This window comes from Gymnogyps californianus, chromosome 1 (assembly GCF_018139145.2).
Source record: "Gymnogyps californianus isolate 813 chromosome 1, ASM1813914v2, whole genome shotgun sequence".
NCBI classification, from domain to species: Eukaryota; Metazoa; Chordata; class Aves; order Accipitriformes; family Cathartidae; genus Gymnogyps; species Gymnogyps californianus.
In genome coordinates, this window is record NC_059471.1 from 74408368 (window position 1) to 74428517 (window position 20150).

The following is a 20150-nucleotide window of genomic DNA, read 5'->3' on the forward strand; positions in this document are numbered from 1 at the left end:
GTCTTCTTATCTTTGATATACATCAAACAGGTCATAGTCTTATTACACAAGGATGGGGTAAAGACCTTGATCTGGTTACAGCTCTGAAGCTGATCTGCCATACACTAAGCTCTCAAATTTTACAGAAAGGTTTATAAACTCAAAAAGCCAGGTTTCTGTTCAAAACAAAGCAGAAGCAAGCAGACAAATCGAAGAAAAATAAAAAGGGTTTCTGAATAACTCTTAGTGATCATCTCATACCATTTCTTGCTTCGAGGCATCATTACTGACAACTCAGTGGCCTTCTGAGCAGCAATGAGCTCTGTAGAGACCCTGCGTTTCCAAGGAAGTTCTTCCCGTCTCCTCTGAACTTTAGCCTACTTCCTTACTCTACTACATCCTCACTCTCTCAGTCTCTGCTTTAGCTGTAGGCTACATACTTCAAACTACGATTCTCAGGTTCTCTTTTTCCCACTCCACTCCAAAGTCTTGAATTAACATTCCTTTACACGCTCCATTGTTCCCAAGAGCGGGAATGATCTTCCCCTTCCTCCACGAATTCAGTAAGACCCAGGCATCCTAACTGAGTACAATACACAACTGAGCATGCTACAAGACACAGTGTTAGAGTAATTGAAGAGATCACAGCTTGTCTCGAAGAGCTGCCAATTTAAAAGACAAAGCACACAGATAAGGCATAGATGGAGTTAAGACAGTCAAATAGCAAGAAATACAACACATACTTAGCAATTACTTTGTTAATACTTTCTGGCAAATGTAACATACCATGTCCATACCACTCCTGACTTGGTCAGTGCCAATGAGAACTGTGCACCACACTCAATCTGACAAACGCCTTGGCCATTCAGTCTTTCAATGTTCTGAGGAATGTTGCATCCTTCACTTCCTCCTCGGCCCAGTTTTCCAAAGTCACCATCACCCCAAGAAAACACCAAACCTAACAAACACCAAACTGCAGGTCAAACAATGGTCACAGTATTCCCATGTGCTAGAAAGCTTCTGGAACAAGACATTCCTACCTTCATCTGTCAAAGCAAGAGTCTGAGCATCTCTGCTTCCACAAGCAACCTGAATGACTCGGTGGCCAAGGAGCACTTTAACCTACAAAATAGAAAAAGTAAGCAAGACGTTTCAAAGAAATTGTATTTTAAAACCTTACAGACATCTTCAAGCTCTTATGACCGATCTTGTTCATTGTGCCCAGCCTAAGCGTGCCATTTAGCAAAGGATTATCAAGCCTTGCTCATTCAGGATCCAACATTGCTCAATGACAGTAGTAGCTTCCAGATATGTATCAAAGTAGATGCAGGACATCAATGTTCAGAACAGCACTAGCCATTTCACATCACTTCCCAACAAAAAGAGAGACTGGATCTTTTTGGCCTTTCTGAAATAGCTTGCCTATTATTAGAGCTATGTGTACCAAAACCTAATTTAGATCACTCCAAAATGATGTCTTTATACTGTTTTCATGGTTTTTGGCTTTACTTTAGCTTTATTTTATCATTTATTAACCAAACAAACACATTTGCATTTCATCAGAGGCAAGAAATAGTTATTTTACCATCTTAGGCTTCAGCTGCGTGGTATTATCTCCATGTCCTAGCCTTCCATATTCTCCAAGACCCCACGTATACAGTTCACCACTAGAGGTAATGGCAGCACTATGGGAACTGCCACAAGCAATATCACGGATGCGTTTGGTTTTCAATGCTTCTATCAATCTGGGTTTATCACAGTTCCTAGAGAAAATGAGTAAAGAATTCATTGCCTTAATTATGAAAGAGTTGCACAATATACTCCAACCTTCATAATCCAAAAAATTGTGTGCAATAACTAAGAGCAACCTAAAGATAAAATAAGATGCAACATCGTGATTCCAAGACGTACTCTTTAGTAGCACCATCAATCTGAAGTTTACACTATTCTAATTACGTCAAAGTTTATTTAAAGAAATATTTTATGTATATGCCGCAAAACTTAGGTGACAAAGCCAAAATACCAAAGTGATGAATCAATTAAAAAGCGTGTAATACAAAGTGAAAACTGATATCCTGTCATTGCCTAAAGTTGAGCGATTTCTTAGCTGTGGACACAGAGCCAGGTAGTAAGATTACGAGGTGACACTCCCGTCCCAACTTTGCTCTTCACAAGAAAGAAATTAGAACTGGAATTTAATGTTAGGCTTCTATGAGAGTACTGGAAACTTTTACTATTCATATGGTTACAGTATTCTTTAAATTCAGGGAAGAGTTTCAACACAAGGTTTTCTAATATTGACTGTATATCAGAGTCACTATTAAGGTTTTATAAAATTATGCATGGCCTCTGGAAAATCTGCTCCCATGAAATGCCCAAGAGTTTCAAGTCTCACTTTTAATAAAATTACAGAAAACATGAGGCAGTTGAACAACAAACAACAATACTGCTCTAATCTGGACTTCCCTTTTCATTGATCTGACACACATACCCCTATGAACATTTATTTCTTGTCATATATTAACCATCTGAGTTGGGCACTGTAATTTTTTTATGTATTCTGAGAAGGTCTTCAAAATATATCAGAATGACAAAGATTTCGCCATGGGATATGTTTATCACTTTTTTTCTTTCAAAACATTGTTCTGTGGTGCATATAAAGAAAAATCTGACACAATTCAAATTCTCCTCAAAGCTGTCCTGTGGAAGATTAAACTATGTATTACCAAAAACTATAAGGAATTTATTTCTGGCTAACAAGTTTGTGAACAGAAGTCTAAAGAAAAGGGCTACAAAATACTCTGTCAGGCTTACATTATGAACTGTTACAGCTCAGGAATGTAAAACTGCTATGGTTTTACACCTCAAGGCACCTCTCTAAATCTTACCTTATAAAAGTAACCAAAAACTCTATGTCCAAAAGTGTGCCATTTCATCAGTGACATTCAAAAATACTATTAAAGACTTTAACCACTAAGTATGTTTCCAAGTATTGTATTAATTGAATGCCTCCTTTTTAAATGACTGAAGACCGCTACAAATGCTGCACCATAAATTGACATACACCGCTGAAAAAAAAAAAAATAAAAATCTTTTCACAACACAATTTTTCATTCCTATTGTATTAAAAATCCTGTCATTGTCAATAGTGGTGGTCAGCCGTGTTATAACATCCAACACAAATGTTCTCTTACTGAAATACAGACAAATTTGGTATCCTTACATTCGACTGAAGTGACCAAGTTTTCCATCATCTCCTTCACCCCATGAAAATACCTTTCCATCAACGGTTAATGCCATAGCATGCCGGCCACCTAAAAGTGTAAACAGAAATTTAAATTTTCAAGCAGGCAGCAGGTCTAGCAAAAATCTCAGAAATTTGACAGTGCTGTACTTCTACAATGCAATTGTACGAGCCTTTCAACCCAATACACATTACTTATTTTCTTCGGAGTTTTTATGCAATTTAATTTAAAACACAAAACTTTTGTGAGAGTAGGTTTCCTGGCACATTAAAAAAAAAAAGAAATAATCACTCAATTTGCTATTTTCAATGTTGCAAAGAAAAAAGAAAAAACCACCCCACCATTTAGCAATATTCAAAAATGAAAACACTTTCTTTGGATCAGACTGAAAAACTATTCAGAAGTTACCAAATTTAACTTCCAGCAAGTAGGAAACCGTGTATGATCTGAATTCATAGATTTTAATAACAGAACCATTAGATTTAATCTGACATTTTATGCAACAGACAGAATTTAATAACCTGTATTTATTTTGAAAAATTTAAAAAATATCAGATATGCTGGGGCATCACAGCACCCCAGAAAATTGCAAAGCAACTATTTTCAGGCTTAATATCTTATGTTTACGTATGTAAGAATCGCAATAGTCAGTACCTGAGTGAACAGCCACCTTCTTTACCACATAGTTACTGAGAGCTGTAATCTGGCGGGGAATAGGCACAGTTCCACTGGATATTCCTAAACCCAGCCTTCCATTTGTGGCTTCTCCACAGGCGTATACTTTACCCTCTACAGTCACTAAAATGAAGGAAAAAAAAAAGTTTGAAACACTGTTAATGTTTCACAACTGGAAATCTGTTTCTGCCCTTCAATAGTTATATTTATTTTAAACTTATATTACCTGCAAAAAGGCTTTTGGATCCTCCAGCTACTTGTACAACATTCAAGGCAGACAGGGTTTCAGAAAAGGAAGGGACCTTTATCTAGAGCAGACAGGAAATAAAAATCATTACAATACACTTTAGCTCTTCTTTTTAAAGTACAAAACTTTATGCTTAAGTGATGAACCAGTTTATCTAACAGGTACTTTTTTTTTTTTTTAATTAATATATGAAACTCCCTGTATTATTCAGACACTTCACACATACCAATATACACCAGGCAAAAGACAGAAACCAAGAAAAAGCATTTAATACTGAAACCATGATAAATAAAAAACCTGAGAAAAAATGAAATGTGATATAAACAAGGACTTTCTTTTTAGTAAAGTTTTCTTGAGAAAACCAAAGAATACAGTAACGGTTAACTTTTTGTTTCTTGAAAGGCACTCTACGGATACAATAGTATACATTTTATTTACAACATAAATTAAAGAAATGCTCTTTTAACATACTTTTCAGATTAATGATATCTTAAACTGATTAAACATTCGCCACGTATCTCCCATCTTGCACTGTATTAAAAACTATGTATAAATGGCTGCACACAGGGCTGAAATTCCTCTCGAATTACACTGAACTGTAATCAAGTTACACCAATCAAAAAATTAGAATTCAACCTTTTTTTTTTTCCTGATGACTGCACCAGCTCCAGGTACAAGTAATAGATTAAAAAGTTCACCAATATCTTCATTTCATGCACACAAACTCAAAAGGAACAGAACACGTGTAGAGTGCTACACATTTTTAGAACAATTAGTTCACTATCATCTAAAACAAATGATTAAGTGGCTGCTAAAAATCAAACTGGATTTCAGAGTAACAACCAAAACACAAATTTTCTCCAATTTTCCACCCAGCAGACATCTATATGTCTTAACAGTAAAAAGCCATTAAAACCTACTCTTCGTAGCTTTTGATAATAAACTGTAAAATGCTAATTAAATTTGAATTAATTGTGAGTTCTGTGAAACTTGTACATTTTATTTTTTAGCTGTTTCTGTTTTGTACTAAAGTATGAAAACAACAAACATACCTTGGAACCTTTTAGCCCTCCCAATTGGTCTTTGTCATTCAGTCCCCAAACAAAAACTTTGGTTCTTATTGTAGCTGCTGATTCGAGCCCCGCTGCCTTCTTTCTAACAAGACTGAATATATCGAGAAAAAAAACAAAGTTTAGCGACCTGCATGCTATAGCACAGGCACCTTTTTACTGTACTTACTGATTTTACAGTTTGGAACAGTTTCAGTACTCAAACTACACCACCACAGTTAATTGGTGGCTATAACAAATAAAAACAAACAAAAAACAAACTCAGAATGTTTCACTGAGCAGTGGTAAATATACAGGTACCACATACCAAATATAAACACATCAAGTTTTTAGCTAGGTTTTCAACTCCAAGTCTACTGCAGAAGCAGAAGAGTTGTACAAAATGCTACCACCTTACCAGTGTGATAATCTTAAAGAAGTTATTTATCAACAAAGGACCTACTTATAACTCTGACAAACTAAGATACTGATTTCTCTCTACTACCATTCAATCTAATTAAGTTGCTGCTCTTATAATAATCTCCTGAATTATAGGAATATATAGACACTAAGGTTCTTTACCATTTCCCCCCCACCCCTGCAGTTACCTACCTCCCAGTGTTAGCCTTATCGTCATCCTCTTCCTCATTATCAGAAGCAAGGAAAGGGACTGCAGCCAAATCTTCATCCTCTGCACGTATACGTCCCAGTATGCTGAGGCCATGTATTTTACAATCAATCCCAGAGCTTCTGCACTGTTTGATTGCAATTTCAACATACCTGTGGTACTAAGAACAAAAAAACCTAAACTGTCATCTTTTGGGTCCTATATAACTTCATAAAACATAGCAAAGAATTAGAACTTTTGCTTGACTTTGTCACTTTAACAAAATGAATCTGTAACTTCAAATATTTGGCTTTTCAGCCCTACATAATTCATACTTGAAGATAAACATATGGCCTCATTAATTTGAGAATAATTTCACTTCCAATCTTCTAAAAATTCATTATGCATTCCTCCTTGCTGTTAATGAAAAAGATCAGAACTACTATCCAAAATAAGCCTTATCACCCACCAAAATTATCCCCAAATTTAAGTTTATTGGGATGTCTTCTTGGTTCATAAGTATATTGACTTACATCAAAAAACTAAAATATCTTCGCTACTAAGGCTATTATAGAGTTACACTGTGATTATGGCGAAACTTATCAGGATAATTAACTTTACTAAACTGCCAGAAATAGTGCTAATTTAGAGGAAAAGTAAAATACCATGCTTTAATAATCACAACAATGCTTTTCATCCATCTCTTGCAGCAAAATATTATTCTGTTGCATACAACAGAAATTCTCACACAAATTTCACTTACTTCTGTACAATCACTGAGAAGAGGCACTGTGGTGTCTGTAGGATTTATATTGATTGTCTTTAGCTCTATAAGGTTATTTAAGGAATTCCCCCCTAGAAAACAAAACATGGAAAGAAAAACGTTTTAAAATATGGTGTTTGCTTCATAAACAGGCACTACGCATGTTAAATAGATGACTATGTTAACTGAAACCAGATAAATACCTACTGTTGAATGTACAAAAAAAAAAAATTTTTCAGACTTCTCAGAGAAAACATACACATACCTGAAACTACAACTAAAGAGGGCATGTAACTGCTGTCTGCAGGGTCCACTATCATCTTTAGTCTGTGAACAAGAACCTCTGGAAAAATCTCCAAGCGAATCCAGTGCTAGGGGAAACACACAGAATTTTATTTTCAGATAGTGTTGTTAGGACCACCATATGGTTAACAAGAATAAATGTGTGCTGTTTTTGAAGAAAGCATGAAAAATGTTTGTGAATGGTACACAACAGCTGCAATGCATGGGAACTGGCCAAAGGAAAATGACCTTGTGAACTTCTCGCCTGTCCAACCTCCAAATACAAGAGAAACAGTTGCAGCAAATGATTTATTCACCCAGGAGCAACACCACTGAGAAGACTGAGAAAGCACAATACCATTGGAGGTCAAGAAATGGGACGTAATGTAAATCTTTTGTTACGGTCTGTAGACAACCCGAAGGAAGGGTACTTGGAGATATTCTCAGCATGGCCATCAACAGAGCATCAAAATACACTGGACAGAAGCCTAGCTGCAAATCCCAGTGCCTAGGCTGGCCACAAAGCAGTGTTGTGGGCCAATAAAACTGGTAAACCATAAACTAAGGAACAACGCTTTATTACAAATGATCTGGACACAGGAGTCAAATGTACATTAAGCAAGTTTGCCAATGACATTAAACTGGGAGGAGCTGTGGACTCCCTCGAGGGTAGAGAGGCCTTACAGAGAGATCTGGATAGACTAGAGAGCTGGGCAATCACCAGTTGTATGAAATTTAACAAGAGCAAGTGCCAGATTCTCCACCTGGGACAGGGTAATCCTGCTCATACGTACAAATTGGGGGACAAGAAGCTGGAGAGCAGCCCCGCGGAAAAAGATCTGGGGGTTTGGGTTGATGGCAAGTTGACTATGAGTCAACAGTGTGCCCTGGCAGCCAAAAGGGCCAACCATGTCCTGGGGTGCATCAAGCACAGTATAGTTAGCTAGTCGAGGAAGGTGACTGTTCCACTCTACTCTGCACTGGTGTGGCCCCACCTTGAGTACTGTGTGCAGTTTTGGGCACCTCAATAGAAGAAGGGCATCAAACTATTAGAGTGTGTCCAGAGGAGTGCAACCAAGATGGTGAAAGGTCTCAAGGGCAAGACTTCCGAGGTCACTTGGTTTGTTCAGCTTGGAGAAGAGAAGGCTGAGGGGAGACCTCATCACTGTCTACAACTTCCTCAAGAGGGGCAGCGGAGGGGGAGGTGCTGATCTCCTCTTTCTGGTGACCAGTGACAGGACACGAGGAAATGGAATGAAGCTGCATCAGGGGAAGTTCACATTGGACATTAGGAAAAGGTTCTTCACTGAGAGGGTGGTCGGTCACTGGAACGGGCTCCCCAGGGAAGTGGTCACAGCACCAAGCCTGTCAGAGCTCAAGGAGCATCTAGAAGATGCTCCTAGTCACATGGTTTAGTTTTAGGTAGTCCTGCAAGGAGCAGGGAGTTGGACTCGATGATCCTTATGGGTCCCCTCCAACTCAAGATATTCTATGATTCTATGCAAGTGAGGGAGCGCTTGGAGGCAGTTTTAGCTAGTGAGAGCATAGGTGCTTTTCGTATTGCAAACTCGCTTAAGTAAAATATAATCAATGTGATTGTTAAGAACAATTGTCATGAGTTATTATACTGAAAAGGCAGTTATAACCATATAACCAACTACAGAATAATTACCCTGTATTTCAAAAAATCACACAAGTTCCTTACAATTCACATGAAATAATTAGAAAGATGAAGCACAGCTTTAAAAAAAAAAGAGGCACATTTACTATGAAGAAACACAGTTTTGTACTTCAGATGTCTGTTTTTACTACTCTTCTTTCTTACACGAAAGTAACAAACAAATATATTTCATGAAGGTAAATACTTATCCTCTTAAGAAGAAAGTATGCCAGAATAAACCAGTTATGGCTTCAAGTTACCTTTCCTTGTGAGCCAGAAGACTGCCAGCACTGCTCGCTACCATCAATAAGACGTGAAGCCTGATTCACAGAGGATGAGACATTCAAATTCTTAACTATTCTTGACCAATCATCCAGTAACATTCCCCGCTGGCTACTATGCCGTCTCTTCAGCTGCTTTCCAGAACGCCCACAAAACACTGGAGACTGACCTGCATGGTTAAGTGAAACATTAAGCATGTACCTCTCAAAGAAAATTGCTTTTATTAAACCCATAAGCAACGTGAAAGGAAATATAACAAATTAAAGATTTCAGATATGTATTCTAAAAGTAGAATGCAGAAGCATGTCACATAGGTATGGTAATACTACTCACACTTAAAGGGCATAGCTCAAGATTTATTTATTTTTTTTTTTTAAAGGATTTTCAGGCACTTTACCTGACTACAAGTTTTCATGCCTGTCATTTGGGATATTCACACCTTCTATTCTTATACTTATGATTGATTTGTACCAAGAATCCAAGCATGATTTAGCAAAAAATAAACATTAACAAATTAAGGAAAATTACTCTCTTCGGGAATGTAAGACACTAAGAGTAATTCCTAAAATCAAATGATAAAACCCTACAGGGGCATGCAATCTTTAAACTGACAGAATCCTTAAAAGACTAACATTCTTGACTAAATAGCCACTTGAAAGGGTCCTTCCTTTTGAAATACACATCAAAATTTAGGATGACACATACTTAAAAATACAGGCCCACAGCACATGAATTTTGTACACCACCATAGCATATGAAAATTATGCAACCAGCCCTCAACAAAAATCCCTTACAGAAGAATAGACATAGCTAAGTTACAACACTCAAAAATACCGAATCTTGTTCAAGAATGAGGTGGTTTAACGAGTTGTTGATTTCCTCCCTGCAAAAACCCACTTCTACTTCCCTTCACCGATCCTGATAGCTTCTAGAAAGCCTGACTAAAAGAATATTGTAACTCCTCTACCCTATCCAGGGCAACGGGAAGGATTACAGACTCACACCATACTAGCTGTACAACCATATTAACTGATTTATTAATGGAAAGTCTGTCTTGCCCTTTAGACAAATCATCATACACATGCAATGCATGTTCATGATTTCTAGTAGGGAATCAGTTTTATTCATTTTCCAAATCACTTAGACTGGCTACATGTAAATATGAAGAGGTTTAGTCCAGAAGCCAGCATTACCTTGCAAATACTAGCAATCAGACTGATTTTTAGACAGGTGGATAGAAAAGAAACAAAAGCTAGTGTCAGGTAAGTTCTGCACAATAATGCAAAACCCAAAAGTTTTTGAGTTAAAATGGCTGCACCTATTCTTGCCCTAGAAACAAAAAATTCTGATTAGGAGTCTTTCAAAAGGCTTCCCTTTCCTACCACACCTCTCTGGAGTCTCCACATCATGGGAAATGAGGCAACAGCCATCACACACTGACAGGCAAAATTGCTGAAGAGCAACTGAGGTGTAAGAAAGTATCTTAGGTATTTCAAGCTGCACCTGCTGTTATGAGGATTCCATTCACCTACATTCAGGCTGACAGCAAAAAGCAGAAGGATTAAAGAATTATAAGTTTTACTCTTGGTGTAGCTGAAAACACCGTTCTGACATAAAGAGTTACTGTCACGTAGCCATATTTTTTAAACTTTTTTAACACTACAAAGAAAGCTTAAGGGTTGATGTTTTGGTGTAGTCCACCATGTGCAATTGTAGCAGTGCTATCATCTGCTAAAAATGTTTTGTTGTCTAGAGGGTCAGTCCGAACACAAATTTCATTATGTTAAGAAGCTGAAATTTAAAACTGTTTTTTTTTAAAACAAATTAAATGCATTTTAAATCAATCTACGAAACACTTAGATTCTGAAACTTACCCGGTTCATTTATTCTGCCAAAAGTATGTCGGGTGTTATGTTTCCTGGTTTTAAAACAGGTTTCACAAAAGTCAAAATCATCACAGTTTCTGCATTTGAATCTAGGCCCATTGATAGGAAACATCTGACAGCCATCACACCTGATTTCACAAAAAAACAATGAGTAAATATATTTCTAGCAGTTTTCATGGTACAAGTTAATTGTAACACAAGTCAAGATAATGGAATCAAGACAGTAAGACTAAAGGATAACCCATATACATTAAATGATCACTTACGTGACTCCAGGATGAATGCTGGGGACCAGTTCCATTTCTGACAACAAGCCAGTCCAATGAGACTGCTGAGGAAAGTCTACAATGACATCTTTTCCATTCGCACTAAAAGCTGTGACAAAAACATGCAGAAAATACAATGTGTTGCAAATCTCTATAAAATGAAGCAGAAAGTGTCCAGTGCAACATCAGAGTAGAAACACATAATAAAAGTTACTTTCAAAAGTAATCTTTTATTTTAATGGAACTATGTATTAACCTTATCAAATAGCCTGGAAAGCAGTAGAGGGAAAGTGAGTTCTAAAGATTTTTTGAAGATACATATTATTCTATTTAAATTCCTTGACTCTGATTTTTTTCTTTTTAAAACAGTTCCCAAAGGGAGAGAGTACTTCTAAGCACAAATATAGTATGACTAAAATCTGTACCTCTTCAAAGAATCTATGCCCCACAGATTACTTCTATAACATCCCTTACAGCTTGACACTAGTGCACAAGTCTTCAAGTTAGATTTAGTTCTTAAAGGAAAACCATTTGTGGTTCATCCAAAGTATAAATGAGAACTAGAACAGGAAGCTGCACAGATTCTTAAAGACCTTTACTGTATGCGAACGGAGTGGCTCAAAAAGCAGATGAACACACTAAGAAAATGGGCTGCCACAGAGTATGTGTTTATAAATTTGTCAGAGACTTCAAATGCATTCTATACTCTCTTATCATCAGTCAATGTTCCACAAAAAAGTGTGATTTGTGTGTGTGTGTCTAGAAGATTCTCTCCTTAAACACTGCTGAAAGTCTGTATGGTTTCCAGTTTTATTACCTCCCCATGCCCCATTTTGAATATACATTACCTTTGACAACTCCCACACTTCGGTGAGTAACTGATCCCCATTTGTATTTGGGTGTGGTAACAGAGCTTTTCACACGCACTTTGTCGCCTATCTTGATATGAGAGGCAGAACTCTGTGGTGGGAATCCTAGCAGTTGCAAGAATAAATACATGGTGAGTGGGTTTTTCCCCTCCAAAAATAAATCTCCCCTAGTGTATCATTCAGTTTGTTATTAAAAAGCAGTTAGCAGTGAACTTACCTAAAAGCTCAACATGGATATATCTGACCCAGTAAGTACCACCCTTTTGTTGCCAGTCACACTGTACGTTCAGGTCATGCAATCCATCTCGATCCAATTTAATAACTTTGCCTACATCTCCTTCACAAACCTCCTCATAGGTTCTGCAGCACCTAACCATCATCCCCACCTAGGGAAAAAGGACAATGGAACGCCATAGCCATGCAAAGACTTTTGTACCAGAAGGAAAGCTCTACAATAGAGCTTTTGATCATCATGCTTACCTGAATATTCTCCCTCACATAAACAGCATAGTCATCATTACTTAAGAAATCAGCTCGTTTCTTATAGGTCTGGCTTTCTGTTACAACAGCACCACTTGACTGGAAAAAAAACCAAATTAAACATGTAACAGTTACCAAACTTGTTTTCAATTCAGATAAATAAAATTGTAGCAGAGACTGAAGATAACCCAACAAAAACAAACACATATAATATTCATGTTGCATGACAAAATGGGAAAAATCTTCCAGGTCAACTCACTAACCTTTATGATCTACTTTACTTTAAACTAAAGTTTAGTTTCCAAAATTACTTCCAAGTAATGTAGCTGCAAATTTTCAAAATGTGTGAAACAAGCTGCAAGTTGCTTTTATGAAATCTGCTTGCCAAAGAAAATTAGAACAAAGAAGATGTATGAGTAATCTTCTTAGCCTTGCAGATACACATTCACATTCCAATTCTTAGGCTACTTCTTTGGAGAGGAAAAAACCAAAAACATAGTGGTGAAATGGCAATCTCCTACCTAAAGTACACTACTTATTTTTTGTTACATAATGCAATGGGATTTAAAGTATTCCCTTAGAAAAACAAGCTGACGAAAGAGACAAGATTGTAGTTATCAGAAATAATTCCTTTCAAGATCTAATTAACTTAAATTATAAGAGAACTATTGCATTCCAGCTGTAATGAGAATTTTCAGAAAACTTTGTTCTGTTTTGAGCATTAAATGTTTTTTCATTCAAGGCAATATATAGCACAGTTTCTCACTGCAATACTGACAAAGTTATAAGAACTCAATGTCAAGTTAATTTCCTTCAAAATATAATGCATTTCTTTCAATTACAACATCCCACATGTGCCAGAAAACTCAATATAACTCCTTAAAAAATAGAAGTACGGAACCCATTTAATTTTATTGGCAAATCCTTACTGAAACAGTTCCTGAAAGTCAACAGAAGACTAATATAAATACACATTAAAGCCATTACACTCAATAGGCATTGTAAAGGTCATTATATCACCAATAAGTGAAAACAGTTTTTATAAGGAAAAAGCTAAGCTATTTCACTGACATCTTTTTGCCATTTATTCACCGATTCCTCAGTCATTCCTTGTAGCTAACATACATTTGTTTTTCAGACCAAAGGAAGGGAGGTGGGGGAAAAAAATTTTAAAACAAACCAAATAAAAAAAAAAAAAATGAGTCCTTTACAAATATTACACTATAGCATTGACTATTTTAGACGAAACTGAGACCAACTATCAGTGATACTTACAGCTACTAGTAGTGAAACATCTACCCGCATTCCACTCTTCCCCTGTGCTACTCACACATAAATATTTACAGATTATTCTTGAGTTCTTTTATGACATGCTTTAGAAACATATGGCAAACTTGGTCCTTGTTACAGTCATGAAAGCTTGGGACAGCAGAATGTCCTTGTACTCTAACCAAGTTCATAAAAGGAAAGAATTACAAAATTTTCAGCCAGCTAGCATGACTTCAGTTTTAGTAAGTTGATACTTACAGGGCAAGCAGCTTCAGCTTCTTCCACCTCCTCTGCTATTTCCTCATCTGAGTACTCATCAGAGATAGTATCAGCATCAGAGAGATCCGTAATTTGAACATCAGGGTGATCCAACAACCAGCCAACCAAGGCTTCCACTCCTAATACAGAAAACAAACTCAGTCTGTCTCTAAGGGATTCTTTGACATTCTTAAGATAGTATCCAAAGAGACGTAACAATTGCTCCCTTCTGAGTAGCATTTTAATCTGCTCGCAACTTTCCTTCTCCTTCTAACATCATTAATTTAACTAAAGTAAATACCTGGTAATCCAGAAGCACTTCCGGAGGTTCCAGACAGAGATTTTAGTGCAAATTCTATGTTTTTTCTAGGAAATCCCATTTCCATAAGTTGAACTACAATGGGGAGGGGTGGAATTGGAGATTGCTTGCGTTTCTTCACTTTAGTGGGTCGGATATGTTGCACTGTGATGGGTGTTGTAGCTTCACTAGAGCTGCAATCTTCAAACACTGGAGTTGAAGGATGTGTAGACTCTACAGCCAGATACTGGCATACTGCCAAAGCAGCAGCCTAAATGAGAACAAAGAAATCAGCCCAAGTAAAACAAGCGTATTTAGTATGGTATTTTTGTGTGTGCCTGAAATTAAAGGTTATTTGCCAAAAAGGGTTCAGTGTCACTTTTTTTTTAAACCTATAGCTTAACAAGTTTCAACTGGAATGTGAATTAGACAGACTTATTTATTAGGTTACTTAGCAGAAAACACAGACTCTACCTCAAGCTCTTGTTTGTCAAATACTGCTTTCACAGGTGATGGTTGCGTAGCAGCTGTCAAAAGTTGCTGTAAAAGAATCATGGGAGGCTGAGGTCCTTCAGGAGACATATCTCCTATGTCGGGAGAGGCAACTGCTCCATCCTCTTGAAACAAAAACATTATTTTAACCAAAACCATGTAATACAAGTCAATCAGGAACTTATTCTGGGGCCTATTGGTTGATCAAACATATTGTTATTTCTCCCATATTTCTTCTCCACAGGAATCATGCATTTAAGATTAAACCATGTGTGCCACAATCTCCGTACAAAAAAGCAAATGAGAAATTTGTAGATAAACAATAGTTTTACTAAAATACACCCAGAACACATCTAGCAGAAACTGCTCAGTGGACAGTGAATTTGCACAAGTATCTTCTGAGTTCACCTTTTTACAGTAAGATTATTATAAAGAGGTCCTTCCAAGATAAACCACTTTACATAGACAACCAACAATCTCTTTGATCCCCAAAACCATGGTGCATACTTTCTGGATTGAGTCATTTCCTCCTCTAGTACACCTCTTGGGAAGAGTTTCCTATAGGTATTCATCGCCCCTTCAAAAGAGTATACTTTTTTTGAATCAACTGGCTCATGATTCTGCAACTTTTATATTTGATTTTGTATTCTTGTTGGCATAAACATTCATGTTTCCTAGTTCTTCACTGTGGCTATCTCAGGAAAGTGTTCTCACTCTTCATTTAACTCCAACAAAAGGAAGTTCTCATATTTGAGACAATAACAAAACAGTTAATAGGCCTCATGTACTTCTGCTGTTTTGGTTAAAAAAAAAAAAAAAAAAAGTTGGGTGGGGTTTTTTTTCCCCTTAAAAACTGATGGTAGAAGTAAAACCATGTTCCATTCTTGGGAAAAAACTGATGATTCTGTTGACTTAAAATTTGGCAACTGACAAAAACCCCCAGAAATATACAAATAAAATGAATGTATTAATATATTTAAGACATTACATGCTTCACAAATGCCCAAAGAATTAATATAAACTATAAGGGCATCAATAGCCATGCTGAAAGCTGACAGAGCTATTTTATTTATTTTTATATGTGTAATGAATGTATATAGAGAATGAATTCAAATTATTAAAACTACAGTTCCTTAAACTCCTTTTAAGATTATGCTTATGACACTGTATCCTGGTACTTGTTTCACTGGAAACTGCAAAACATTTGATGTAAAAGGAATAGCCAATTGAGAACTCGTACTGTAAGCTCTGAAGCAGAGAAAGAAGCCACTGCAAAAAACCTGCAAGTTTTTCAAAATTACTTACAAAGCTTACTAACTATAGAAGACTTACAAATTTAGCTAACTCCAATATTTCAAGCTTCAAGCACTTGATCCACTGTATTGGGTTTGTGTGGCAGGGGTTTGTGTAGTGGGGGAGGGGCTACAGGGGTGGCTCCTGTGAGAAGCTGCTAGGAGCTTCCCTGGCTCCAAGTCAGACCCACTGCTGGCCAAGGCTGAGCCCATCAGCAACGGTGGTAGTGCCTCTGGGATAACATATTTAAGAAGGGGAAAAAGACTGCTGAAAAAACCTGCAGCAGAGAGAGGAGTGGGATGTGAGAGAAACAGCCATACAGACCCCGAGGTCAGTGAAGGAGGAGAGGGAAGAGGTGTGCAGGAGCAGAGATTCCCCTGCAGCCCGTGGTGAGGCGGCAGGCTGTCCCCCTGCAGCCCATGGAGGTTAACGGTGGAGCAGAGATTCCCCTGCAGCCCGTGGAGGACCCCACGCCGGAGCAGGTGGCTGGGCCCAGAGAAGGCTGTGACTCCATGGGAAAGCCCACGCTGGAGCAGCTCGTGGAGGACTGCAGCCTGTGGAAAGGACTCGCGCTGGAGAAGCTCATGGAGGGCTGACCCCCATGAGAGAGACCCCGCACTGGAGCAGGGGAAGAGTGTGAGGAGTCCTCCCCCTGAGGAGGAAGGAGCGGCAGAGACAATGTGTGATGAACTGACCGCAACCCCCATTCCCTGTCCCACTGCACCGCTGTGGGGGGAGGAGGTAGAGGAATCGGGAACAAAGCTGAGCCTGGGAAGGAGGGAGGGGTGGGGGGAAGGTGTGTTTTTAAGATATGGTTCTGTTTCTCATTATCCTACTCTGATTTGATTGGTAACAAATTAAATTGATTTATTTTTCCCCCAAGTCAAGTCTGTTTTGCCTGTGACCATAATTGCTGAGTGATCCCTCCCTGTCCTGGTCTTGACTCACGAGCCTTCCATTGTATTTTCTCCTCCCCATCCCTCCGGAGGGGAGGAGCAAGCAGGCGGCTGCGTGGTGCTTTGTTGCCAGCTGGGCATAAACTACGACATCCACTTAATCTTCAACACCTAAGTTAAAAAGTCAAAATGCTTTTAATATATAAGTTTAAAACATTCCTGAATTTTAATTTTTAATTTTTAGTCTTTAGCGGGCAAACCTAATTTCTACCCTCCAACTGCCATCAGCAAGGGTTATAGTCACATACTGTATCTACCATCTAAACAAACAACAGCACACTCAGGTTGCATTTCAGAATACCTGCAGGATTTAATGCACAATCCTGAACAGCTGGCTGAGATAAGATCTGCCTTAGTGTATCCTGGTGAGAAAGCAGAGCTCGGCCTGCTTTCAGTATGTACAGCTTTAATTGCTGGCATCGCAGTAGATCCAAATCCACTTGACCTATCAGAAATATTAAGCAGCCAATCAGCACTAGGAATCTCTTGTATTAGAGAAGAAAGGCTATCATTCATGCAACCTCAGTCCAAAAACGAGTTTACATCTTAACTCACTGTGTGAAAGCTTGTGAAATACTGATGATAGGAGGTAGTTTGAACAGCACTTGGATAAAAAGTCTGCACACATTCTACGACCCATGATATTAAAAACACCCCGCCTTCCTACTTTTCACACCCTAGACAATCATACAGCTGATACATAGCACAGTAAGTGCAGTTAAGATGTTACATGGATCCAATATTTTAAACAATTCCACACAAGAAGTCCAGCCCCAAACCTTATTTACACTGTCTCGCTGAAGTAAAAACAGTATTCCACTTACAGTGCAGAGCAATTCATCTCCTAGCTAAACTTGTCTCGTAAGTGCTTATTATTCAATGTTGACTAAGAAAAAAGGTAAAGTTCCAGAAAACCCTTTTTCTTATGTACGTTCACTGTTACCAGTATTTTTCCCAGACTACATTCATCTATTTAAAAACAAAACAAAACAAACCAACAAAAAAACCCCAACTGTACCTGAAAGACCCTGATTGGGAGACTTCATTCTTTGTTTTTCTATTTTACTTCCAGCCAGATTTACTAGTTGAGCCCAAATGGATAGCATAGGTTCAGTGAAAGGCAAGTTGTTCACATTAAAAGCCACAACTGGAAGCTAGACAGTGGGGGAAGAACCAAACAAAACAAAAAAAAAATACAGATAAGCTTTTTCCAAAATCACTCAGAAGTTTCAACCGTTATTAACTGAAGAAGAGAAAAAGTAGCATTCATCTTGCTCTGGACCAGGAACCACTGGAGATGGTTTCTATTCCCTGCATAGCTCCTAAGCCTGTATTTGTACCACACAACTGCACGTCTACTTGGTGAAAAAGCAAGACAGAGTCAGAGCAAGGAAGAACGGCAGTCCCTGAAGCAGACCAGGCACTTTGACTGTGCTTTCACTAAAGCCATATTAACCAACTTGAGATTAAGATTCAAATGAAAACACTCAAGACTTTCTACATTAGTTTGCAAATCAAGTTAAATACAAATAAATAAGCTCCTCTCATCTAAGAGCTATAAATCACATTGTCATGACTTGGGATTTTACCTCAAGTCAAAGGACTTCAGCTCAAATCCCTTCTCCTTTCACCTCCTCAACAAATGAGGATGGACTTTAAAGGCCCTACAGAGGTTCGCATGAGTACCATCTTAGATTTGCATTCAGAGCATTGTATGTGTTGAATGTCAATGTATTTACCCAATGAAGAACAAATATTTTCTTTGCACCATATCAGAGTCTTTAACCATACCCTTCCCTGTATTAAAGCCTCAATAAAACTAACTTACTGGTTTTAGTTGATTCAGAGGGCACACTCTGCATGTTCGCATGTCATAGAACTGTACAGTGATTTTCCCTTTTGGGGTGATGCGTGTCACTGTGCCTTCTCCAAATTCATCATGAACTACTTGTCCACCCAGTCTCAAGCGACTGTCTATGCCACCGATCACTGCTAACACTGCCATTAGGCCTCCCACCTCTGGATTCTCAGTGTCAGGAAAGTAGTCATCCAACAGAGCCTAACAAAGAACAATAAAATTAACTGTAGGGAGAAAACATACACTTCTATCTGCTTTAAAATACAAAGTTAATCACACACACACAATACAAAATTACAACACATAAATACATATATATAAAAATAGAAAAATGGTTTCAAAATTAAGCTTAATATTGTTTACAAATATTTAATATTTATAATTTTAAAATAAATATTGCTATAAAAATGAGCTTATTTTAAAACGTGGAAACTACCCCTTCTGACTGTTTTCCTGCAAAGATGTGGGTGATGGAGGTTAGCTGAGAGTTGATGTACTTGTTTATGAGTCCATTCCACTGGCTGAGCGAATGGAGCGTCCTCAGCAGTGCCACTATCTCCTCTGCTAAAGTACTACTGTGAGTGGCAGTTAGAGATGCTTGGGGCCTGGCCTTTCTCCTTCTCAGAGTAGATTCTGGAAAGACAAAGCAATTGCACAACAGTTATCAATTTAACGCACACACTTTCTATACATAAAAATATGCCACTGAGGGAAAACTCCTCTACCTCTGAGCAGTGGGATATCTGAAGAACAAGTACTAAGCAGGCTGCCTAAAAATCCAAACAGTTTTTCCACAAGAAATTTCATGTCTCTTGACCTTTCATTTTTATCCCAGGATGGAAGTACTGCTTTCAACAGATGTACAGCAAGGATCTAAAAAGAGAACAAAATTAGTGTTATTCCATTCTGAGTTGCAAATATTAAAGAAATTCTCAAACATAGTAAGCACAGAAGAAAGACATTTTAAAAGTTAGCCTTCCTTTGTAGTTCTTTCTATAATGCTGATTTCTTTCCGGCTGTGGAAATTACAGAGCTACTGATCTTCTGTTCAGTTTGCTACGGAATATTTTAAAAGAAGTTGTGCCAGTTCAAAGTCAGTAACAATTTTATTGGCACTTTACATTAGTGAATCCAACCTCTTCAATACTCAGGACATGAGACAAACACACACTGAGAAAGAATGTAAATGACTAAAACACATAGGAGAAATAGGAATACAGAATGGGAAGGTTTGTTCAGATTCCAGACTCAGAAATTAGTACTAAGATGTATTTCAGAATGAAAGCTTCCAATTGTTCTGCAATGAAGGTATGATAATTAAAAATCATGAGATACAAAGCTGAATGATACAAGAAGGCAAAAAGCAACCACAGTGACACCCAGAAGTAGTTACTGTGAAACCAGGGCCTCCGACACAGTACAGAAGGAACAGGCTG

At 37.8% G+C, this 20150-nt stretch overlaps 1 protein-coding gene across 4 annotated transcripts in view; it reads right to left on the reverse strand.

The window, feature by feature from the left end:
* HERC2 (HECT and RLD domain containing E3 ubiquitin protein ligase 2) overlaps positions 1-20150 on the reverse strand; it is a 116689-nt gene that overhangs the window by 38534 nt on the left and 58005 nt on the right. For all 4 annotated transcript variants that reach the window (XM_050907275.1, XM_050907284.1, XM_050907265.1 and 1 more), the window contains exons 40-63: positions 19440-19587; positions 19151-19347; positions 18685-18915; positions 17875-18010; positions 17158-17301; positions 14590-14732; positions 14119-14386; positions 13818-13957; positions 12291-12389; positions 12028-12196; positions 11790-11915; positions 10942-11050; positions 10664-10803; positions 8768-8958; positions 6831-6936; positions 6566-6657; positions 5808-5983; positions 5199-5310; positions 4126-4207; positions 3879-4022; positions 3203-3293; positions 1565-1742; positions 1020-1101; positions 766-937 (exon numbers count right to left, since the gene is read on the reverse strand). In XM_050907275.1, coding sequence (XP_050763232.1) covers positions 766-937; positions 1020-1101; positions 1565-1742; positions 3203-3293; positions 3879-4022; positions 4126-4207; positions 5199-5310; positions 5808-5983; positions 6566-6657; positions 6831-6936; positions 8768-8958; positions 10664-10803; positions 10942-11050; positions 11790-11915; positions 12028-12196; positions 12291-12389; positions 13818-13957; positions 14119-14386; positions 14590-14732; positions 17158-17301; positions 17875-18010; positions 18685-18915; positions 19151-19347; positions 19440-19587 — 3476 coding nt within the window. The remainder of the gene's footprint in view (positions 1-765; positions 938-1019; positions 1102-1564; positions 1743-3202; positions 3294-3878; positions 4023-4125; positions 4208-5198; positions 5311-5807; positions 5984-6565; positions 6658-6830; positions 6937-8767; positions 8959-10663; positions 10804-10941; positions 11051-11789; positions 11916-12027; positions 12197-12290; positions 12390-13817; positions 13958-14118; positions 14387-14589; positions 14733-17157; positions 17302-17874; positions 18011-18684; positions 18916-19150; positions 19348-19439; positions 19588-20150) is intronic.